The sequence below is a fragment of the Candida orthopsilosis genome (genome assembly GCF_000315875.1).
Source record: "Candida orthopsilosis Co 90-125, chromosome 7 draft sequence".
Lineage (NCBI taxonomy): Eukaryota > Fungi > Ascomycota > Pichiomycetes > Serinales > Debaryomycetaceae > Lodderomyces > Lodderomyces orthopsilosis.
Window position 1 is genome coordinate 407,952 of NC_018301.1, and position 23,728 is coordinate 431,679.

A 23,728-nucleotide genomic window follows, 5' to 3' on the forward strand; every position below is an offset into this window, starting at 1 on the left:
TTGTGGAGTACACCATGTACATCTGTTTTCTTTAATAGATTCGTAACTTCGTTAAAATTGTATATAGCTATATCTCAGTCAGCCGCATATGCCAAATCTTATTTCATCTCCTCCAAAAACGGAGTACTTACTTCACATTTAATGAATAATAATTGTAAATTCCCCGTTGACTAAATTCGACCGGCCAACAATCCTCAACAAACTTCTTATCTTTATATCCATTCAAATTATAATACCCAATAGAACAATTAACTTTCCGTCCTGCATACTTTAAAAACTGAGGTTTTTTCAACTTGGTAACAATCTTCTGTCCCGTTTCCAAGTCATAATATACCAAATTCGATTGATTGATGACTCGTTGATACTCTTCTTCAGTCATTTTATAAATCCATGCTCTTCTTCCTTCATTGTCATAGAATTTCCAAACTTGTGGTGGTGAATAGGCTGTATCTTCAATGAATGAAATCGATACTGATAATGAAGAAGAAGAAGATGGTTGTAGTGGTGGTAATGGTTGTACTCGAAAACAATCTCCTCTGGAAGTATAATCGTAAAGTGCCTTGTAATCGAATTCAATGGCTTCAAGATTACTATTGAAGTTGTATCTCAAGAATGTAACAACATTCTTATTGAGTGATTTAATCCCAGTTAGGTCAAGGTACTTGATAGTTGTATTATCTTGCATAAACCCATTCAACTCATCAAGAGTCACTTGTAATGCATGACTAATGTTTAAACTAACTAATTGGGGGAACTTAGTCTTAATGGTATACAAGATTCTTGAATTTACTGGCATTCCACCAATATTTAAATATTTCAAGCCAGGTGCATTCAAATGTTTTAAAGTGTATAATAAATAAACATCCGAAAGTGGACTAACAACATTTGAATCAATTTGTAAATTAAGCCATTGTAAGGACCCATTAGCAATGGCTGGATGAGTTGACAAGAAATGAATCAAGTCCTTTGTTGTCAATTTCGAACATCTAGCAAGGGATAAATGTGTTAACCGAATATTTTGTGGCAAATTCAACAAAATTGACGATGTAATAGCAGTATGACTCAAATCTAATCGAGTTAAATGAGTTGCACTTTTCAATATTTTATTCAACACATCCTGAGAAATATTGGAGCAATCATGAAATGACAACTTTGTTATTGGCAAAGGGTCCTCAATAGTCAATTGATCAAAAGCTCTAGCAAATGCTTCACTACTAGCACCACAAAAGTCCAATGCTTTTAATTTAGGTAATTTATTAAACAAAATATTCAATACCGAAACATCCATATCATCCTGAATATTCTCTGATGCCAAAAACTCCATTAAATTGGGAGTCATTGATAATGCATGAGCTATAGTTCTTGAAGTAACCATTTGTATCTCCTGATTCATTCTTCCAGTTCTACCTAATCCAATTGAGGTAAATTGCTGAAAATCAATAAATTCAACATATCTTCCAATTACAGGGTTGGCTTGCAAGTTATGCAAAAATTTTTCAAATGAATGAGGACGATTGAATATGGTGTATTTGTACAAGAAACAAAGGGATAATTGATGGAATTTTTTGGATAATAAGGGGACTGTATTGGCAAAATTTTCAAGATTGGAATTGATTGATGAGATGTCAGTGTCAACATATACATATTCAAGTACCCTAATGAGAATTTCCATGGGTAAAGATAACAATGGTGAAAACTCTTCTTCTTGAATATATGGTTGTGGGGTGGTCAGTGAAACTTCTTTATGCGAATACCGTTGTAGTTCCTCAATTGAACTAGTTCCTTCTTTTCCAGCAATGTCCACACCTTCAACATTTTCCTCTTCACCGTAAGATGAGGCTGGTGACACATCAGTCAATTCAGGACCAACAATGTCTCCCAATAATTGGTGCTGCGACTGACTATGCAAATGATGATGACTAAGATCATGATGGTGGTGACCCAATTGAGGATATGCGTCAGTCATTGATGCATCATCAGAATAGTAATTGTATGATTCATTGGATGTGACTGGACTTAAAAAGAATGCAGATGGGTATTGATGATGGGGATCTTCTGGTGGTGATGTGGTTGGTGATAAGGAAAGCTCATGCCGTATAGAGCCACTCAAGGGTTGCTGCTGCTGCTGTTCCTGTTGTTTTGAATCTGACACTGAAAATTGTGCCTTTAATTTATTACTTGTAGGTTCTCTATTTTTGTGATAAGATAATGGTAAGCCACTAAATTGATGATTGCCTTGGTCTACGTTCTTACTACTGTTGCTGTTGCTGTTGCTGTTGCTGTTGCTGTTGCTGTTGCTGTTGCTGTTGCTATTATTATTCTTTGATATTTGTTGTCCCATACTCTGTAAAAATGCCAGAATACTACGCCTTATATTTGATTGTATGAAATTAGACTCGTCGTCAGCAAATACGTTATGCAGCCTTCTGTTGTTGTTGTTATATTTAGTGTTGCAAGTATTGTAGTATAGATCAGGTGACGATGGGCTAATGTGGATACCGCTGGGGTTTGGATGCTGGTGCAGTTGTTGTTGTTGTTGCTGGTGTTGTTGTTGTTGTACAATAGTTGATATTGAAGATGAAGAAGAAGATTGTGATGCCAGTTGATGCCGATATTGCTGGTGTGATGGTTGTTGTTGTTGTTGTTTGTATCGTTTGTTGAACATCTACCTTTGATGAAAGATGTAATATATAATGATGGTTCTCTTTACCTTAGAAGAATTGTAAAGAAGTAGAGGTAAAAAAAAATTGTGTGATGATTTATGTTCTCTGTTGTTTTTAGTGATTTCTCCTCCTATTTAGTATTTAATCTTTAGTATCCCAATACACACACTATACAAATCACTCTTTTATACTCGGATATATTAATACATACTCAATAACGTATATGGAGAAGACACTACTGCTATAGTATATGTATACACATTTTTCTAAACTTATACACTCTAAACATTGGAGTTTGTTTTTGAATACCATTTTCGATGTTCGGAGTTTTTGCAGTTTTTACGTTTTGATTGGAAATAGACACAACAGACAAATATAAACAAAGAGAAACCACTCCATACTTAGACAGTATATATTCAAGTAACATTATCCTGCAAACCACCACTTAGACACGCTCTTTTCTTTCTACGTATTATACTTATGTGTCTTATCCTCACCTTGGTGTGGCATAAATTGAACTAAAGAGGAGTAGAGACAAAATTTAAACGCCGAATTTTCCTAAAAAACGCCAATCGCCGTGTAGGAATACATTTTATAACCGAGGCGTCAACATCGTACGCCATATACAACTCGAAGCATATCAAGCAGACCAGTATCATAGTATCAAACCAAACCTATATTTACTCATCTACACCAATTGTATATGTATATATCTTGTGGTGAACAATTGTGTATATCTTTAGGAAGGATACCGAATGCCGCTAAAAAAATATATTTCACTGAAGTACTTTTTACTCCTCAATAACTACACTAGAAAATTTTAAACAACCACATTCATGGGCTTGGGATCAAAAAAGATATCTACTCTTACCTACAACTAAACGAAACTGGTTCTATATGGCAAAATAAAGGCCTGTATGGTCCTTTTTCTCTATATATTTTCTTCCTTTCTAAACACTTCCCACCGTTCGTTCAATAATATAAACACTCCATTACAAATCAACTGAATCCGTTTATCCTTCTCCAGTTGTCCTGATAATTGACTAGCTAATTTATCAGGATGTATAGAACTGATCACCTTCATATAATTCAATTTAACTTGTTTTGGTAATACTAAATCATTTAATGATAATGTTAATAGCTTTGGATTGATCTTGATTGATCCGGGTGGGATTAGTGTCTGCAAATTTATTAACATTTGTCGTAAATCATTGTTTTTTTGTTGGGACCATTGAGTTATTGAATTATTGATTTCATCAACTACTAATGGATCTAGCTCTACTTCAGTAGGTTTTGGCTTTGGCTTTGGCTTTGTTGTGGGAGTTGGAGTTGAAGTTAAGACCGGTTTTGGAGTTGCTCTTTTGCTGGTTGACTTAGATGCAGTTGGTTTTGGTTTATAATTATCAGGATTAACTATCCTATCAACCCTTCTTTTCCCATCCATAACTTTTTTATCCATACATCCCAACTTTTGCATCAACAAATTATAACTTTCCAATGCCAACTCATATTTTTCTAATAATTCCAATACCTCTGCTTTAACAATCATCACTTTCAAATACCAATATTTAACTGACTTGCCCGCTAATTGTGGAACTTGGTTACTTTCACATTCATCCAATTGCATCAACAGTAAAGCTTGTTCAACATTTTCCAAACTCTGTTTCAAATGCCCCTGTAGTTTATTAGTCAATGCTAAATTAGAATTCATAACTACTCGTAATTCATGTTTTGGTGGTAAAGTTGAAAGACATTTATTGTATGATTCCAATGCAGTTGTATAATCCCCTGTCTTGAAAGCTTCGGTGGCTTTGGTTTTATGTATAATGTAATCAGTTTCAATAAATTGATTTAATGGACTAGTATCACGTAAGTTGGATGGTGTAGAGGAAGATGCAGTTTGTTGTGGTCCTGAAGTGGATGATATACCTAACAAATCAACTTCCTCAACTGGAGTTGCTTCCTTTTTGATTGGGGAATTCACTACTGGTGACTTTTGGTTTTGACTTACAGAAGAGACCGGCTTTTGTGGTACACAAACTCCAGCACTATTCCTAACTGTAGGTCTTGGTGGTTTTGCAGGAGCTGGTGAAGACTCTTTCGAGATAGAACTCTTCGACGAAACACCTGAAGGAGACGCGCTATCGCGTCTCATTCCATTCTCTTCCCCACTATCTACACCACTTTGTTTCTGTTCAAATCTCTGTCTCAACCTCTGTCTCTCTTTTTCCTTTTGAGTACGCATAAACCTATCAATTTCCTCCTGATTGATATTATCTTCATCTTCTCCATAATCTTCACCACCAAATTTCTTTTCATAAGCTTGTGATTTATATTTCGCTTGATTTCTCATCCATTCAGGAAGATTTGGTGATTGCGACCCATTTTTGGAATTCCGTCCTAAATCAAATGGTGAACCTCCTTGGTTTAAATGTTCAATATTTTCCATCACTTTTCTTTTGGAGAAATTGATAAATGTATTTGCTTTTTGGAATAAGTTGTTGCCTAGTTCATTGAAATCAATTGAATCTGGACGTTTACCGAGGATGGAATCGTCACTTTCATCAAATTCACTGGGTCTGGAGTTGGTCCTTGATTGTGTTTGTGATGTATTTTTTTTCATGATGTAGTTGACACATTTTTGTAAGTCAGTACCTGAATGAGCAATTGCATCGTTGGCATCCTCAATAGTGAAACCTATATCAATAAGCTCAGCAATTGTATGATCTTTGGATGATGCATCCCCATTTGTAGACCTAGGAGTAGATGCATTAGTTCTATTGGCGCTAGTATAGGACACATCTGATTTAGTTCGTATTGCTTCTGGTATAGGTGGTTTATCTGTCTCCACTGGCTGGTTTTGTTGCTTCTGTTGTTGCTTTTGTTCAGGAAACAAGTCTGTAAAATCATCATCTAGCAACGACATTCCTTGAGGTTTGGCAACGCTCGGTTGGGTACTCACAGTATTGATTGTGGAAGTATTTACCTTACCATTGCTAGGCTTGGTAAAGATGGCAAATGGATCGTCATCACCTTGGGCAGCCGTCGGAGTATTGGATACCGATCCTATAGTACTAGTAGGATTCGACAGTCGGACACTTGACACTTGGGATCCATTGTTTATGGTCTGTTGGGGTGACAAGATATCCAAATTGGACCAACTTGAATTCAATGATTGAGTGTTCTGCTTCTGTTGTTGTTGCTGTTGTTGCTCCAACTTTTGACGTTCAGACAATGATAATTTATTGAGTCGCGAATTGACACCATTGTTCTTGGTACTACTTGCTGATTGAAATAGATCAGCAAATGCATCTTTCTTTGGTGGCATACTATTGATACAATGTTTTTTTCTGGATATTGCTGTTGTGTTGAGCTATTTTAGTTGTGGATTTCGTTGCTTCAGGGAAATTTTTCAAAGATAATGATCCAAGGCGCATTTGATTGAATGAGGCTGAATTGAATAAACACACAGATTTCCCACCACAACAAAACAGATCCTTTCAAATGGGTGAGCAAGAAGCTGAAGATGAATATAAAGCAGTGACATCGGTCTTGTCATCCTTCTACAATTTCCACACTTTTGAAACAAATCAATTAGTGACTCCAAGAATTCACAAATTTGCAGCATTATCAACCGAAGATCAGCAACTTATTCCATGGTACCAACAACACACTCAGTACTTGGAGCAATGTATTGAGTTCAATCGCAGCTTCTGTCAAACATTATCTGAGAAAATTAGTCAAGATTGGGGGATTGGTGACTTGCCAGCTGACTGGACTAATGCTTCAGAGGAACAATTTAATCAAACTAAAACTGTCTTGTTGCAATTGATGAGAGAATGGAGTGACCAAGGTGAACAAGAGAGACAAGTTGGCCACGAGTTGATAATCTCCCAGCTAAGTGACCTATATCCTGATAAGTCACAGAGACATAGTGTAAAGATTTTGATCCCAGGTTGTGGAGTTGGACGATTGGTTTGTGAATTGGTTATGCAAGGGTTCTGGTCACAGGGTAATAGTTCTGATTATCATGCGTTATTCGTCTCCAACTTTATTCTTAATCATTGTCAATTCCCTCACAATTATTCCATTTTTCCCTTTTTGGCAACCTCGGCGTCAAATTCAACTAGGCGACAAAATCAAATACGACCTGTCACTATACCTGATGTATCACCAACCGCAGAAATCATGAGTGCTGTGGAAAAGGAGAAACAGAAGGAAACCACTTCTGAATTGGGTCACACGAGGATACCTTTTGATGAATTAATGTCAATCACAGCCGGGCTATTTACCGACCTTTATGGTTCTGGATCAAGTGGTGCCAATTCAGCATCACAGGAGATACGTTCACAATCACAAGGTGAATTTGATGTTGTGGTGACGGAGTTTTCCTTGAATTTTTTATCCACCGGTATCATAGACTACATACGAACAATCAATAATGTGTTGAGAGATGGTGGGAAATGGATCAATTTTGGTCCTTTACTGTTGGAAAATGGCAGCAGTGGTGGATTAGATCTATCCCGAGACGATTTGTTTGACTTGATTACAAAATTGGGATTTGAATTCACCGCCAAACAATCAGATATCGAGACCACTTATTGTGGAGATATCAAACTGTTAAACTCTACTATTTACAAATGTGATTTCTGGGTATGTAGAAAGACAAATAATTTAGAAAATGTCCTCTATTAATCAACTCAGATGTTAGTCTTGTGGACATGTTCATCCAATCTCTTCCCTATAACATCATCACTATCTTGTAAAACACCAGCATCTTTCAAAACATTAGTAGTTTTGACGACAATCTTTTCCCAATCCAATGGATTTTGTCCTACTTTATCATTGAACTGTACTGTTTTCGTCCATTGACGAGCATCTTCAGCAGAATAATCCAAATTAGATGCAATATAATCAACCGCTTCGTCAATATGTTGGTTGAAATACTCAATACCTTCATTTACCGACGATATGAAGTTGTGAATATCTTGCTGTTTAGTGGTGACTGCTTTAGTTGATGCAGTTATAACCCATGATGGCCAAGGGGTGTATATTTCTCCAATTTGTTTGATTTCTCCTGAGTCATAATACTTTTTGCTAGTAAAGTACTCCCACATGAATGCATCACTAATTTCATAGCTAGTAGAACCACCCTCTGGTTGTTTCTTATTCACTGAATCACGCAAGTTTCTAAAGTTAGAGCAGACTGCGAATTCATTAAATTTGTCAAAGCCCAATTGATGTGCCAATACAAAACTCATAATATACGAACCACTTCCAATACGTGAAATACCAATTTTACCAAACTTGGCTAAATCTTGCACATTCTTAAGCTCATTTCGATTGGACCCAGTACTAACTGCCCACAACAATGGTGATTGCACATAAGTATCCAATAACTTGATCTTATCATTACCTTTGGCAATATCAGCAACAAATGCTTCGGTCAATCCAATAGCTAAATCGACTTCTTCATTATTTAAAAGATTAATTAATCGACCACTACCTTCTGGCACTTTAACAAACTCAATTGACAAGTTATATTTTGCGTAGTAACCTTGTTGTTGAGCGAAAAACAATGGGGTTGAGAAATGCTCCGGGATGTAAGCTACTTTTAGAATCGACATTGCTCTGTTAGTGGTGCTGGAGATGTTGTGTTTGAATATGCTTCGTGTGAATTGACTAAACATTAAGAAGGCAATCTTTTGGTGCGGTTTCGTATAGTTACTTTTTCTTCGTAAGTGTAGTGCGACCAATGTGAGTCAGGATGAGCTAGATCCCGAAACACACCATAATTTAACCCAATGCAAATTGAGTTGAATATGTTGTAAGTGTATATTATTCCGTCATTCGTTGTGAATGAAGAAGCGAAAGATCAGGGTCTTCTTCTTCAATCAAGAATTGTCAACCTCAAATTAATAAAGACGTATTGTACCTTATTGATTGTAAATCTGTTAATATAATGAAAACAACATATATTTCTGAAGGTCCTATAAACATAATAAAAGAAACTAGGGAAATTAAGTCTCCTTTGATAGACTTTCTTGTAATTCATCTTGGGTGTAATTTGCAATCGTTCGGAAATTTGACCAAACTCATATACTCAATTCATTTTATTCTCAAATATGTGAATAGGTTTTTGTCTTAATCCCACTTTTTCACATCAGTAAGGAGTGAAATTTGTTGAAACTAGTCACCTCATGCCATCCATTGATTGACACGTCAACAAAAGTGAAAGAAGGGGCATGCCATAAATATGCATCTCAACGAAAGGTGTACTCAAGTGTTTAGGCATTTCGAATCAAACAAGATTGCAAAGCAAAGAGGTTAAGAAGCCAGTCTAATTTGGTTTACGAGAGCATCTACGAGGAAGGAATAGTGAATTGTTAATTGAATTGTAGCAACTATAAAAGGTTTAATGAATACGAGAAAACACGTCTTTGCAGCAAAAGTGAGTTTAAAAAGGTCATGTGGAAGAAACTGTTCAAAATAATGGGAAGGTTACTTCACTATCTCAAATTCAAAAGATATCACACCACAAGTTTCATGCCCAGATCAAGCCTACTATCCGAAAAGGAAAAAAACAAAGAGGTACTACTTCATTTAATTGACCACTATGAAGACGATTTTCTTCTAGGAGATGCATGGTTCGGGATTAAAGTCAGCGGTGCTTTGCCCTCAAGACCCCCAAAACCACCTGCGGTAAGGAATTGACTAACATATTGACCATATATATAGACCCACTGAATTTATTGCTGTGATTTGGTACAATTGATACTCAAGTTCTTGCAACTGGGAACCCTGAATGGTAGCCTAGATACACAAACTACAAAAGTACTGCTCCAAACAGTTGCCTGTAATTCAGTTAGACTAATATAGAGAACAAAAGGATATTTTGTAACGATGTTGTACCTTGAAGTTACGAAGAAACGTGTTTCAAATGAAGTCAAGTTTGGTTCAGAATATGAATGCAAACGAGCGGAAAGTAGCGTGAATAGTGAAGTCTAATATTGACTCCTCAAACACGGAAGCTTGCTGTTGTTGACGTTCTTTGGAAACAAGGGTGCTTGGTCTGGCCAAAATCTCGTATCTGGAATGCCTTGATTTGGAGACGCAGCCGATGGAAGTGTTGAAGTCGGGAAGTGTTGTTGGAAAGGATGAAAAGGATCGGCATCATGATGGTGTTGCTATATGAAAGCACAATGCTTTATTTTCTCTCAATGTATGCCTTCCTCTGTACATGATCTTTCGATATATCCTGTTATGGCAATGTGGAATCTGTACTCTGATGATCGAGAGAGCCTAATGCGGCTTACTGTTGAATTACAGAAGAGAACGGGTCTACGATTCAAAACGGATAAGACCTATATCAATCGTTGTATCTTTCATCACATGTAGTATACATATATTGTACTATCGTTTTACTCCTTAACAACACAGGGAGGATGATTTCCTGTTCTCAACACTAAGATCAATTCTATTTTCATTGACTTCTCCATTGTTGGTTGCAGCACTACCACCTTGTTTATTATTATCGGGGATCTTCTCCCCAATCCCAACAAACACTTCATTAACATTATAAGACGTCTTTGCACTAGCTTCAAAGAAGAGTAAGCCTTCTTCATCAGCCAATGCTTGTCCTTCTTCTTTACTTACTTTCCTCAACAACTCTTGGTCTCCTTCTCCCGTATTTCCATCCTCAGGCTCATCTTCAACTAAATCATATTTGTTCCCAACAAGAGCAATAGTAATATCTTTACTTGCTTGTTCATGTAGTTCTTTAACCCAATGTCTAGCTTTGACAAATGATGCCGGTTTAGTTATATCATACACCACAATAGCAGCTTGGGCATTTCGATAATACATAGGTGCTAGTGACGCAAACCGTTCTTGTCCTGCAGTGTCCCAAATCTCATATTTGATGGTACGATCACCAATGGTACATTTTTGCGTCAAGAATGCAGCTCCAATAGTGGGTTCTTTATTTTCTTGAAAATCGTTGGACACAAACCGCAATACTAAGGAGGATTTTCCAACGGCTGCTTCCCCGAGTAGCACTAGCTTGACTGACGTGGCTGGTTGTGGATGGCTACTACTCATTTAGATAATTCGGAATTCAAGGAAAAAATGACGTAATAGGTGGTGGAGGTGGGTGGCGATGTCTGCTAACTGGTAGTAGTGGTAGTAGTATTAACAATAATTATGAAAAGTAAAATGTGTATGTATGTATATATTTAAACAGCTAGTTGTGTACGTCTAACTAGCGATCTTACTAACCGATTGTGTGTGTGTGTGTGTGTGTGTGTGTGGTATATTAACTTGGATGATTTAAATAATGGTTCTGATAAGAGTGTGTGTGATATTAAATTTGTTTGATTGCCAACATTTGTATCTCTTTCTTAATCATTTATTTGTGACTTTAATTTTAATTCCGATTTCCAAATCAAGCATTTTTTTACCCAACTTACACTACCCTTTAATAATCTATACACTGATTCATTTATCTACCGAGTTAGTAGTCCTTTGCACTAGCACTACAAGGCTAGACCGCAGTCTTATTCAGTGAGATTTCTTTAAAACGGGTATATATAACATTATCCACCTTGGTTCCATAGAAAAAGTACAAACGAAATAAACTCCATAAAAAACGAGTGTAAAGTATCTCATCTTCCCTCGTGTAAACAACAAGAAAGCAAAGTATCAGAATTCTTCCACTTCGAGAATTATCTTTCCATCATTCTCTTTCAATGCTTTTACATATTTTTTATAATCTTTTCTCCAATCCACAACTTTATCAATCTTAAATTTCAATTTATCATCAAGAACCAATTGAAGTGCTTGTTCGGCCCACTTTTGTTTAATCTTCAAATAAATTTCTTCGTAGTAATTATAAGATGTCCAATTATTCAAAATATTACTTGACCATTTACTAGTCCATGGATTCAACACACCTTGTTCACTAAAATCTATCAATTTGTCAATATTATAACTTGGTTCCTTTAGTGTAAATTTACATCCACTAACTACAGCCGATCCTAATTTCTTGGGCTTAAGAATACGAGTAAGGAAAGGTTCCTTTGTGTTAGCATCAAATAAATTTTCAATTGATGTAGAAATATGTTGTTTGAATGGCAAGTTTAGCGTTTCAATTTCATGCAACTTGGTTGATGTCGATTGGAAATACTTTTTGCATCCAATTAAATCAATAAACAAGTCCAACTTGTAGTCACTGACATTCGATTTATCAATGAGTTCATTACTATGGGGTATTAACAAAGCATCAATAACTTCAGTAGCAAAGAAATCGGGTTTTTTATAACTTATAGGAACTTTTTCACCAGGGAAATAAAGCCCATCATTCACAACATCAAATGGAATGCACTTTAATCGTTTAATTGTTGATGGGTCATAATACTTTTTTTCAAATCGAGCAATCAATTTATCCATGTAATCAAGTGACTTTTCTCGAATAACGAGAATAAGGCTCAAGAATTCAAATTGATATTCTGCCAAAAGCACCTGTATAATAGTCAACCCAATATCAGTGTCTGCACCATTTATTAAGATGTTGACTTTCTTGTTCCTGGTATTCAACAGTTGAAGCATTTGTTTTGCTCGATTATAAAGTAAGGAAATGGCAGATAATTTGGCCAATGATGGCAAATCTACCTTCTTAGACTCTAATGTCAGTCTGCTCGTTTTAAGTGCTGGTTCACCAATATTGGAGTCGGTGGCAGATTCTTTCGTTGGTTCAGTTGGCTGAGATGTTTCTAATGACTTTGCTACATCTGCATTCTCCTCTTCACCTTCCTCTTCTCCTACTTCAAATGCCTTGTTGTCATCATTTGCATCCAAATCAATATCAATGTCTTCCAACTGATCCAAGACCCCTTCATCAACTCTAACCAACACATCTCTACCAGGATAGATGATTTGACTAGATGACAATGCACCCCTTCTCGAAGTAGGGTCAATCAATCCAAACACATAATCACCCACTGCATATTTCTTTTGCATCGAGGATCCAACATTGGTTACGACACCGGCAAACTCATAACCCAACACCACCTTCACATTACTCATATTCAACAAGTACTGATTAACTTTACTCAAATCGAATGAGTTCAAAGATCCATATTTAATGTCAACAATAACACTTCCTGAAGATGGTGGTAAATCAATGGTTGTGTAATGAAATTGTAATTCAGTCTCCTTATTCTGTACAGAAAGATCTTTGACATCAAAAAATTTCAATTTACTCAAATCAGGTAAATCGGATAATCTCAATCTACTATTTGGTTTAGCCTGTTTTGGTGTTTGATCTATCGGCTTTGGTGGAGCTTGTTTATTTTTCTTTTCCAAGTAAGCAAGTTCAGGAGGGATTTTATGAAAGGGAGATGATTTCAATTCTGCTTCTTCTTTTTGCTTCAAATACTTGTGGTATTCACGTAAATCTTCTTCTGGTGGTGGAGCAAATCCAACTGATTTCTTCTTGGGTTTGGTGGGAGATGAAGGACTGGATTCGGTGTCGTTGCTGGTGGTGGCTCCTGCAGCGGCAGTAGCCTCTTCATATGGAGGAGCCTCTTGTGAAAGATCAACTTCTGAAACTGATGCCGGGATTTGTTCTAGTTCTGACATTGTAAATGCTAGACTTGTGTAGTAGAATCAAATACTGTACCAACTTTAAGTGTCCAAAAAGAACAGGGTTTTTATGAATGGTTGATGGGTGATTTTTTAGGGAGTTACACATAAAAGGAGTTTTGCTTTATAACCGATGCGCGGATAATCTATATCCGTGCACGTGATCTATATTATAAATCATAGTACAACAAGAAGTGAGTATATAGAAGTAACCTAGGCTCGTCTCAAGAAGCAGATTCTGCTATTGGACCTCTATTGATGCCAAGGGGGTACAATAACCCCACTCTGCTTATCATGTAAGTTTCCCTTGAAAATAGATCACCTAAGGAAAAGTCACAAATAATGAACAAGGCTACTACGGGTACTTACAAGACCCCGCGCGTGTCCAATAGCAGTCAGTTAAAAAGTAAATTTTTATACTCGTTATGAGAATACTTCGTCCGGGGTGTTTTGTTTGTAACATGTTGCAAGATTGTTGGTGACCCCCTCAAAGACACGCAATAGAGATCCGACAAACAAAATTATGAAAATCCGTTTATGGGATTTGAAGTCTCGCGATCTTGACGTTTCAAACACAACAATCTAAGCCACATTCAACCAATTATACGACAGCTCAAGTCAATAATTATTAACCCGGAGCAAAATCGATTCAGAAGGGAGAGATGTGGATCGCACCAACCGTATGCTACATCCTAATATTGCTTCTTTCACTACTAGGGATAAGATATCACATTAATGTCTTTAAGTACCCCATATACTTGACTTTACCATTGACGTTGGGTATATACATTCCGTTATCTATCATATTCACCCTACCATTGGATTACGTTTCCCATAACACTCAACTGACTGAGGAAATAACCTGGTTTGGATTACCTGATTCTATTATTTTATACATTTGGAAATCAAATTATTGGATTACTTTCCTTCTTACATGGATCATATTACCCATGTTGTTGGAGTTTTATAGATCGGGACATCATGACACATATGGCAAACTCAAAGATGCGATTAGAGAAAATTTGAAATTCCAAGCTATCATGATATCAGTTTCGTTAGTTGGCCTTATCTACTTGTTGATTGAAGTGGGACTCAACTTGAATCACTTGAAATTGATGATTATTGCTATTTCACACGTGTACTCCTTGATCTTGGCCACTTGGTTAATGGGACATGGGTTAATCAGTATACCTCGAAATAAGTGGATTCAAGGGTCAGTTGTCAATGATTTGAATCACCATTACCTAAAACTTCCTAAACTTGTTGACGAATTAGAAGATATAAAGATTACTTTTAGAGAGGATGTGTTAAAAGTGATTGTCTTGAAGCAAAATTATACTAGTGAATCAATCGAAGATTTCAAATATCGTGATTGGATTTTGAACTTATATGACTCGGTACCGGGTGATATTAGAGAGCAGGTAGAGAAGCAGTACTTGCATGATAATACAGTCATAAATCGCGATCAGTTGAACGACCAGTTTATGACAAATTTAAATTCGCTGTTCAATCTGAACTTAAATAGACTTATTGGTTACCAATCGGAGTTTAACAGAATGATTTCCAAAATTCTACGATTGGAAGATGTGTTAAATTCTGTTTCCTCGAGAGAATTGGTATTTAGGGTGGACAATCATCGTGTGTTGTGGAGTCCCAAGTATAACTTTATTTATTGGTACTACCTTCGACCTATATCCAACAAAATTGGAGCAGCTATTTTGGGATTGGCATCGCTTGTGATTTTGCAGTCTGAGTTCTTCCATTCGACAAGGATGTCCTTGATGAATGCATTTGTCTACTCGACAGATATTCACAATCATTCATTTTTACAATTTGCAATTTCTTGCATTACATTTTCGTACATGTTATTTGCAGCATTGAACTCATTAACGCAATTGAAGATTTTCAATATGTATCATTTGGTTCCCCGTAATTCCGACCCTGTACTGGCTTGTTGGTATGCCATGTATATCGCCAGATTGACAATCCCCTTGAGCTATAATTTCATAACGTTGTTTGTTAGTCGAGAGTCCATTTTTGAAAAATGGTACGGTCAGTCAGTACATCTCACTGGGTTGTTCAACTTGTTGAACAATTGGATTCCACGGTTGATTTTAGTCCCTGTTTTGTTGGCCATGTTTCATGTCTATGATCGAGTCAAAAAAAAACTTGGATTTGGTGATCTTTATGACTCGTGGATCTTATTTGACGAAGACGAAGAACATGACAATGATGATTTGAATAAGAGATCAGACTTGATAATTATTGAAGCAAAGAGAATAGTGTCTAGGGAGATGTCACGTCGGCAGATGCAGTTACGTCCTTTCCATTTAACCAGTAGCAGCACCGATAACGTCAGCACCTTGGATCCAGCAGACGCTAACTACGAAAGACGAAGAAGGGAGTTCAACAACTCGCTAGCTAATAGAATTGACAATACACCTGATGAAGAACCCGTTTATTACAATGGTACGTTGAATGCACCCTCAAGTGGTTTATGGGGAAGAATCAGTAATACTTTTGGTGGATTTTTTGATAGGAGTGGAAATAGAGCTCCACAAAGACCGTATAGAGATGAACCTTTAGATGATTTTGACTATGACAATGATGCGAATGAGAATCTAGTGTTGTAGTGCACATACATTAATAAAAATACAATCTAGCTTGTACGTATTGGGTATGGTAATACTTTTTATGGGGTTTTGAATTATGCGCTTAGTTGGGAACGGCACTTTTAACTTGTAACACAAAACTCAAAAGAGCATTTGTAAACTTCACTGTAGCCGAAATCGAACACTTTTTGAATTTGAAATTCTGTTTACAATATCCAATCCATAATTACAATAACCGGTCACCCCTTCTTTTCATCTATTTACATGTCAATTGTATTTGCTCAAGGATGTCGCATAGTGAAAGAGCGCACCTCGCTAATATCACGCCGATACATTTCTGATTCTGTGGTATTTACACCCGTTGTCCGATCCTCCTCAATACCACCAGACACTGAAAAGCCCAAACTTGAAGGGAGACTACGCGTGAAGCTACTCAAAAGTCCATCTCATTTGGGTCATTTTACAAGTAGAGTCAATCGACCTTATAATGAGGACAAGTACAATGCCAACGTGTTGACAATTAGGGATAAAGAGGTATTCAATTTCAATATATTTGACGGACATGGAGGAGATCAATGCAGTAAATATTTAGCTGAGAACTTGTCTTTGAATGTTGAATGCAGTGATGAAATGGTGAAAAAGAAGAAAGCAAGAGAGGATTTAGTCAAGAAGTATGCTAAAAATGTAGGTGGGTATTGGAAACGCTGGTACAAACATCGAGAAAAGACATTCGCCACATGGCAAGCTAGTAAACTACCCATTAAGAGCTTCAAAAAGGACCTTGAAAAGAACGATATAGCATTTAGGTTGCCCCTTTCGTTCCTTAATACAGATTACGAATTCTTCCAACAGGAGCAAGAACTGGGGTCAACGTGTACATCGGCATTTTTTCAAACTATTTACAATAACCCAGTGAAGTCGTTACCCGTGATTGAAAATTACTACTTCAACAGAAATACTATTTCTTTGTTAACGATTGCCCACGTGGGTGACACTAGAGCCATATTAGTTGACAAGAATGGGATAGCAAATGCATTGACAGTGGATCACCACCCTCTGAACCCATTGGAAAGCAAAAGACTTCGAAGATACGCGGCTAATTTTTTCATGACTGACTCTTTTGGAGAAGAACGGTTCATAGCTCTAGCAAACACAAGGGCATTTGGAGACGTCAGTTATAAGGAAATGGGTGTCACTGCAGAGCCGGAAGTGACACAGTTAATTGTCGGAGACTCTAGGGAAATATCCCAAAAGCTAACCGAGGACGAGATCAAGAAGTATACTGTTGGTGGTCTTGGTGGTGATGAGTGTTTTCTCATTTTGTGTACAGATGGAGTAACTAATGTATTGACTGATCAAGAAATTGCTGATATTATAATGACACATTATAAAAGACAGGGCCATGTGAAGGCTACTCCACAATTCTGTGCTCAGGAAGTTATCAACTTTGTTGAATATGTTGGAGGTGATGATAATGCCACTATATTAGTGATTAGATTGAATGGATGGGGTAACTGGCCAAATATTGACAGAACAGGGGAGTTGAGGCAGCAAAGGCTAGACGATTACAATCCAAGGCGTAATAGTGGTTGATAAGAGATTAGATTTTTTTATATTATAGATACAGCTCGACTTACTTATATACAAAAGGCTAGCCTTGATTGAAATCGGTGTGTTCTAATTCTTGGAGTATTTGTACATGAATCTCTTTCTAGTTGGTGCAAACTCTCCCAACTTTGACCCTACCATGTCGTCAGTGACTTCGACCTCGACGTAATCTTTCCCATTGTGTACCTCAAATTTAAGTCCAACAAATTGTGGTATTATTGTACAATTACGTGCTTTTGTTCTGATACTCGATTTGTTTTGTATAGCTTTTGCTATTGGTAAAGGTACAATATGAGGTCCTTTCCAAACCGATCTGCTTAGTATTTGTAATGAAGGGAGCATGCCGTAGCTTAATGGGGGTGGTTCTTGTAATAGTAATTGTTCAGCACAAAGTTGATGTAATTTTTTTTTTTTTCAATCATCTATTTGATGAGACACCTTTGATTATAGCTGCTAGATATAAGGAATAGTTGAAATATCTCACCTGTAAATAGTGATGTTTGGCACTCGGTACGACCCTGATGAGCCTACGTCTATATCTGTCCTGAATGCAAAAAGGAAAAGAGAGGAGGCCTCGGAGTCAAGTGAAAGTGAAAATGAACAAGATGATGCAAAAGAACTCAGTAAAAGTGATGACGAGAGTAGCGATGACGACAGAGAGGGAAGCAAAATTTCAGATGATATTATAGAGAAAACAGAGGCAAGATTTGAAGTCAGTGAAGAATCAGACGTGGAAATGGAAGGTCCAGAACCAAATGGTGATCCCCTGTATGAGTCCAAGCATGAAGCAGTATTCAACAAGTTCAAGCAGTCAACAACTACAATAGGGCAACGTGAGTCTGTATCTGAAGACGAAAAGGAGGAGGTTGTGGACACACAAGACCTCGCTCCACTTCCCCAACCACAATTACCTCGTGATAAGAAGCTTACGTCGACGTCGCAATACTCAAAGAACTTAGACTGGTTAACAACACCTCAATATGTGACACCGAATGAGAAGCTTTCTTTTCAAGGCCTAGGGGTTGATGAAACTGTATTGAATAATCTTAAATCACATGGCTTTAACGAAGCATTTGCTGTTCAAGTGAGTGTTCTCAAAACGATTATACCTGAAATTATAGCCAATAAAAGGCGACCAGATGCGTTTGGGGACATACTAGTGAATGCATCCACTGGATCGGGTAAGACTTTGGCATACTCTATTCCGATAGTCCAAGCATTACACGACAGAGTCGTACCTCGAGTGAGAGCAATTGTGCTAGTTCCAACTAGACCATTAATTAATCAAGTGAAAACTACAATGCTACAGCTATCCCAGGGTACAAATTTATCAGTAGTAGGATTGAAAAATGATATATCAATCAAAGAAGAAAGTGAAAAGTTGAAAAAAATGGTTCCTGATATAGTGGTAAGTACGCCAGGTAGGTTGGTTGAGCATTTGAATATAAACTCCATCAGCCTATCAGGCTTGAGATTTCTCGTCATCGATGAAGCAGATAGGCTTTTAAATCAATCTTTTCAAAATTGGTCGCTGGTACTCACCAACAAAATTGATGAGCAGCAAAAACGTGACATATCAGAAAGGTGGAGCCTAAAAGTACAAAAGTTGGTTTTTTCTGCAACATTGACTACTGATGCTGGGAAGCTATCCAATCTCAATTTTTACAAGCCGAGACTTATCATTGTCAACGATACTGAGCAATTGGTCAATGAAATGTTTAGCGTGCCTTCATTGTTGTCTGAATTTATCATTCATTATGGTGTGGCCAAAAACTCGTTAAAACCCTTGATACTTGCCAAATTTTTAGCTTCACAGAAGAAACTCTCCAACGTGCTAATATTTACGAAGTCAAATGAGTCATGTATCAGGTTGTCAAAGCTTTTGCAGCTCATTATGGATGCATTTTCAATGCTGATCAACGTAGCATTCATCAATTCAACCAACAACAGAACATCAGTACGAGCTCGAGTTTTAAGGGACTTCTCCACCCAAAAGATAAACATCCTCATTGCCACGGATTTGATTGCCAGAGGTATAGACTTGACCACAATCACCGATGTCATTAATTACGATTTGCCCAATTCATCACGAGAGTATGTCCATAGAGTTGGTCGTACTGCGAGAGCAAAAAACGCAGGTAACGCTTATAATTTTGTATTTGGGAAAGGTGAACGGAAATGGTTTAATACGTTTTCTAGGGATATTGGTCGTGGTGATAAGGAAGTTGAACCGTTGGAGTTGAAATTGAGTGAGGTTATCACTAAACACGACGAAGAGGTGTACCAAAAAGCATTGTTGGATTTGCAACAACAAGCTGTAATGTGAGCTGTACATAATATAAAGTAATCGAGTGTAGTACTCGCACAATTTGTGACAATTAGAGTCCATTTAAGTTATCTTGATGACATATATTCAAGATTTTGTAAGCGATGCGATTGCTGTCTCTAAGTTGTGTCGCACAATAAAAAAGTATGGCGCAAATTAAAATTGTGCTGCAAGAAAATACCAAACTCCAATTAGAAGCAACTTGCATACGAAATATGCCATGACTGATGTTCAGGTGTTTGATCAGACAGATTTGGAAAACTCAATCACCATTAAAGCCAACAAGCTACTTTTAATTAAAGATGTTGAGCAAGATGAAAAAAGGTTAGAGAAAGCTATTAAAAGTCTTAACGTGTCGGTGAAACACATTAACCAACTAAACTCCAAACTATCTCATCCTCGTACAAAGATCAGTGAAAAAAAGAAGATCAAGGACGAAATCCAGTGGCTTGAAGAGAACGAGCTTAGCGTTAAACAACAGGATGTACAAGACATCAAGTCAAGAATAGAACTGAACAAGCGGGCACTTGAAGAATCGAAAGGTGGGAATGAGGATCGAGACCGTGGTGGAGGAAGACTCCCAGACGAAAGTGAGCGAGATTACTTGATCAGAATAGGTAAAATTACAGCATTTGGCAATGAAAACGCGTTCCAACTGGTTGATGCCACTGAAGATAAAAGACAAAGTCACGTCTTTTTGCGAAAGCCAGGATTCGAGCAGGATGTTGAAAGAATAGAAAAGGCTGCACCCGTAAGAGATGAAGGTGTTATTGAGGTATCAGAGGATGGAATTGAGGCGTCGGATGTTGAGAAAGTGGTATCAGAGAGTGACAATGAGGTATCAGATGATGACTATGTTTATGATGATCTGCTTGCAGAAGAGGGGGAAATTGCAGCTGAGGAAGATGACGAGAATGAAGAGATAGAAGAAGAGATAGTTGAAGATGAAGAGATCCGGAATGCCGATGATGGTAATGAACCATACTACCGAAAAAGATTGGCGAGTTGGGTTAAGAAAAGATCGTCTTTTAGACAAGTGGACAATGATCATGACAAAAAAGAATGGTTTAAACCACACCCCTCAATATCAGACTCAAAACTTAATGATTCCTTTAGACTACCCGGTGATATATATCCGTCTTTGTTTGATTATCAGAAGACATGTGTTCAGTGGCTTTGGGAATTGTATTCGCAAAAGACTGGAGGTATAATTGGAGACGAAATGGGATTAGGTAAAACAATTCAGATCATATCGTTTTTGGCTGGATTACATTATTCGGGTCTTTTGCACAAACCTGTCTTGGTTGTTGTTCCCGCGACTGTAATGAACCAATGGGTAAATGAGTTCCATAGGTGGTGGCCACCACTTCGATGCGTTATACTACACAGCATTGGATCGGGAATGGGTAATGATGCAAAAATAAGTGAAGCCAAAATGGAAGAATATTTAGAAACGTGGGATCCGCAAACCTCTAAAAAATCACTCAGGGGAATAAAGTCCCAAATTAATGCTCAGAAAATTGTGAATACAGTTGTCGAAAAGGGGCATGTGTTGATAACTACGTATGTTGGTCTTCGGATCTACTCCAAGTATATTTTACCACAAGAATGGGGGTATTGTGTTTTAGACGAGGGCCACAAGATTCGAAACCCGGACCTGGATATCTCACTAACTTGCAAACAAATCAAGACGGTAAACAGAATTATTTTATCAGGTACCCCAATCCAAAATAATCTAACCGAGTTGTGGTCATTGTTTGATTTTGTTTTTCCCGGTAGGCTAGGCACATTACCTGTGTTTCAGCAACAATTTTCCATACCTATTAATGTGGGAGGCTATGCAAATTCAAATAATCTTCAAGTTAAAACCGCTTACAAATGTGCAGTCGTGTTGAGAGACTTAATTTCACCCTATTTGCTCAGACGATTGAAAAATGACGTAGCTAAAGATTTGCCGAAAAAGAGTGAAATGGTACTTTTTGTCAAGCTAACTAGAGTGCAACAAGATTTGTACGAGAAATTCCTTGATAGTGAAGACTTGAATTCCATTCTCAGGGGGAAAAGAAATGTGCTTATGGGAGTTGACATGTTGAGAAAAATTTGCAACCATCCGGATTTGATATACAGAGAGGCGCTAATGCACAAGGCAAGCTATGGCGACCCAAAGAAGTCTGGTAAGATGCAAGTTTTGAAAAATCTCTTGCAGCTATGGCAAAATGAGGGCCACAAAACCTTGTTATTCTGTCAAACCAGACAAATGCTTGATATTTTGGAGAAGTTTGTTTCTAATTTATCCTTGCTCAATAACGAATCGAAACACTTTACCTACCTACGAATGGATGGTTCCACGGCAATTTCCCAAAGACAAAATTTGGTTGATGAATTCAACAACGACCCCAGCCTACATGTGTTTTTGCTTACTACGAAAGTTGGCGGATTGGGGGTTAATTTAACTGGTGCTGATAGAGTTATTATTTATGATCCGGATTGGAACCCATCAACAGACATTCAGGCTAGAGAACGTGCATGGAGGTTGGGACAGAAAAAGGATATTACTATATACAGACTAATGACGACAGGTTCAATTGAGGAGAAGATCTATCATCGACAGATTTTCAAAACCTTTTTGCAAAACAAAATTTTGAAAGATCCGAAACAAAGACGGTTTTTTAAAAATAATGATTTGCACGACTTGTTCACATTGGGAGATCAAGACGAAAAGGGAACTGAAACTGGAGACATGTTTCAAGCTCGAAGTGAGCAAAAATACAGGGGCACAAAGTTGAGAAAATCTGCATCGTTGACAAGAAAAAGACATGAAAATGATGACGATTATAGTCAAGTTGCAAAGATAACCGGTGTTTCGAGATTGGGTCAATATGAAGAAGGAGAAGAGCACAGACCCGAAAGCAGTAACGATGAAAGCCGGATTATGGCGGGGATATTTGCCCAAAGTGGAGTCCATAGTGCTCTAAAACATGATGAGATTCTCAATTATAACGATGAAGAGGCTAGGTTTGCCGAAAAGGAGGCCGAAAAGTACGTGAGCCAGGCAACTGAAGCACTTCGAAGGTCAAGGAAATTGGCTAGGAAGAAGCCTGTGGGCACTCCCACTTGGACGGGAAAATTCGGAAGTGCCGGTAAATTGAAAGGTACGTTTGGAGCTAAAAAGAGAAAAGTTGGAGATAGAGATTCCTCCTCAATTTTGGATAATTTAAGAAGGAGAGCCGAGGAATAACAGGCTGTATATAGAGCTAATCAATCTTTCTTTTATTTTGTCGTTTGAGTTGTAGGGTTAGTGGAGAAAGGCAACTGTAAACATGGGATTCTTTTGTTGAACTTCTACATGAGTAGTAATCAACGCCACATGCCTATACATTCCCAATAAATACGAACATTTCTTTTTATAGAAGACTGTAAACAGAGTGGTAATCTATTGTCAAATATCATATTTGTGGAATAACATGTTGACATATAATAACACAAAACTCGACTGAGTCAAAAACAAGGAGTAAATATTAAGCACAATATAAAGTAATTCAAAACAATGTAATTACACTATTCAGAGTATCAACTTGCCAATGCAACATCAGAGTATAATTTCACCTTCCATGGTTATGAGCACTGTGAATATCTATATGACTTTTGAAACTTGAACTTTCCTACGCGTTCAGTTTTACAATATGAACACAGACCGACCTTCAGTTCCTTTGGCATGAAAAGTCCTCTAGCCAGAATCACTTCAGGTGATAACCCAATACAAATGGACTTTTGTTGAATGCTTGTGATGGGTAACCACCATGTTTGGGTTTGATTGTGACTTTCTACGAAATAATTTTAGCCCATCTAAAGACTCCTTCCCGGATCTCAAACGAAGT

General features: G+C 37.4%; 11 protein-coding genes across 11 annotated transcripts; 5 read left to right on the forward strand and 6 right to left on the reverse strand. All coding sequences in view use genetic code 12, as the record gives it.

Moving 5' to 3' along the window:
• Nucleotides 1–127: 127 nt before the first annotated feature.
• Nucleotides 128–2,665, reverse strand: CORT_0G02060 (hypothetical protein; the record flags this gene model as incomplete). Its single annotated transcript, XM_003870964.1, has 1 exon — nucleotides 128–2,665. The coding sequence occupies one exon, from the start codon at nucleotides 2,663–2,665 to the stop codon at nucleotides 128–130; it is 2,538 nt and encodes an 845-aa protein (XP_003871013.1).
• Nucleotides 2,666–3,594: 929 nt separating this feature from the next.
• On the reverse strand, nucleotides 3,595–5,991 carry CORT_0G02070 (Fgr32 protein; the record flags this gene model as incomplete). Its single annotated transcript, XM_003870965.1, has 1 exon — nucleotides 3,595–5,991. The coding sequence occupies one exon, from the start codon at nucleotides 5,989–5,991 to the stop codon at nucleotides 3,595–3,597; it is 2,397 nt and encodes a 798-aa protein (XP_003871014.1).
• Nucleotides 5,992–6,167: 176 nt separating this feature from the next.
• On the forward strand, nucleotides 6,168–7,358 carry CORT_0G02080 (hypothetical protein; the record flags this gene model as incomplete). The annotated part of the gene is made up of 1 exon (XM_003870966.1): nucleotides 6,168–7,358. The coding sequence occupies one exon, from the start codon at nucleotides 6,168–6,170 to the stop codon at nucleotides 7,356–7,358; it is 1,191 nt and encodes a 396-aa protein (XP_003871015.1).
• A 5-nt stretch (nucleotides 7,359–7,363) lies between these two features.
• On the reverse strand, nucleotides 7,364–8,353 carry CORT_0G02090 (thiamine biosynthesis enzyme; the record flags this gene model as incomplete). Its single annotated transcript, XM_003870967.1, has 1 exon — nucleotides 7,364–8,353. The coding sequence occupies one exon, from the start codon at nucleotides 8,351–8,353 to the stop codon at nucleotides 7,364–7,366; it is 990 nt and encodes a 329-aa protein (XP_003871016.1).
• A 1,738-nt stretch (nucleotides 8,354–10,091) lies between these two features.
• CORT_0G02100 (Vps21 late endosomal Rab small monomeric GTPase) lies at nucleotides 10,092–10,763 on the reverse strand (the record flags this gene model as incomplete). Its single annotated transcript, XM_003870968.1, has 1 exon — nucleotides 10,092–10,763. One exon carries the CDS (start codon nucleotides 10,761–10,763, stop codon nucleotides 10,092–10,094), a length of 672 nt encoding a protein of 223 aa, XP_003871017.1.
• A 600-nt stretch (nucleotides 10,764–11,363) lies between these two features.
• On the reverse strand, nucleotides 11,364–13,301 carry CORT_0G02110 (hypothetical protein; the record flags this gene model as incomplete). Its single annotated transcript, XM_003870969.1, has 1 exon — nucleotides 11,364–13,301. The coding sequence occupies one exon, from the start codon at nucleotides 13,299–13,301 to the stop codon at nucleotides 11,364–11,366; it is 1,938 nt and encodes a 645-aa protein (XP_003871018.1).
• A 665-nt stretch (nucleotides 13,302–13,966) lies between these two features.
• CORT_0G02120 (hypothetical protein) lies at nucleotides 13,967–15,937 on the forward strand (the record flags this gene model as incomplete). Its single annotated transcript, XM_003870970.1, has 1 exon — nucleotides 13,967–15,937. One exon carries the CDS (start codon nucleotides 13,967–13,969, stop codon nucleotides 15,935–15,937), a length of 1,971 nt encoding a protein of 656 aa, XP_003871019.1.
• A 243-nt stretch (nucleotides 15,938–16,180) lies between these two features.
• CORT_0G02130 (Ptc6 protein phosphatase) lies at nucleotides 16,181–17,509 on the forward strand (the record flags this gene model as incomplete). Its single annotated transcript, XM_003870971.1, has 1 exon — nucleotides 16,181–17,509. The coding sequence occupies one exon, from the start codon at nucleotides 16,181–16,183 to the stop codon at nucleotides 17,507–17,509; it is 1,329 nt and encodes a 442-aa protein (XP_003871020.1).
• An 84-nt stretch (nucleotides 17,510–17,593) lies between these two features.
• CORT_0G02140 (Rsm19 protein) lies at nucleotides 17,594–17,866 on the reverse strand (the record flags this gene model as incomplete). Its single annotated transcript, XM_003870972.1, has 1 exon — nucleotides 17,594–17,866. One exon carries the CDS (start codon nucleotides 17,864–17,866, stop codon nucleotides 17,594–17,596), a length of 273 nt encoding a protein of 90 aa, XP_003871021.1.
• Nucleotides 17,867–18,020: 154 nt separating this feature from the next.
• CORT_0G02150 (Dbp6 protein) lies at nucleotides 18,021–19,850 on the forward strand (the record flags this gene model as incomplete). Its single annotated transcript, XM_003870973.1, has 1 exon — nucleotides 18,021–19,850. The coding sequence occupies one exon, from the start codon at nucleotides 18,021–18,023 to the stop codon at nucleotides 19,848–19,850; it is 1,830 nt and encodes a 609-aa protein (XP_003871022.1).
• Nucleotides 19,851–20,070: 220 nt separating this feature from the next.
• CORT_0G02160 (Rad26 protein) lies at nucleotides 20,071–23,088 on the forward strand (the record flags this gene model as incomplete). Its single annotated transcript, XM_003870974.1, has 1 exon — nucleotides 20,071–23,088. The coding sequence occupies one exon, from the start codon at nucleotides 20,071–20,073 to the stop codon at nucleotides 23,086–23,088; it is 3,018 nt and encodes a 1,005-aa protein (XP_003871023.1).
• Nucleotides 23,089–23,728: the final 640 nt, after the last annotated feature.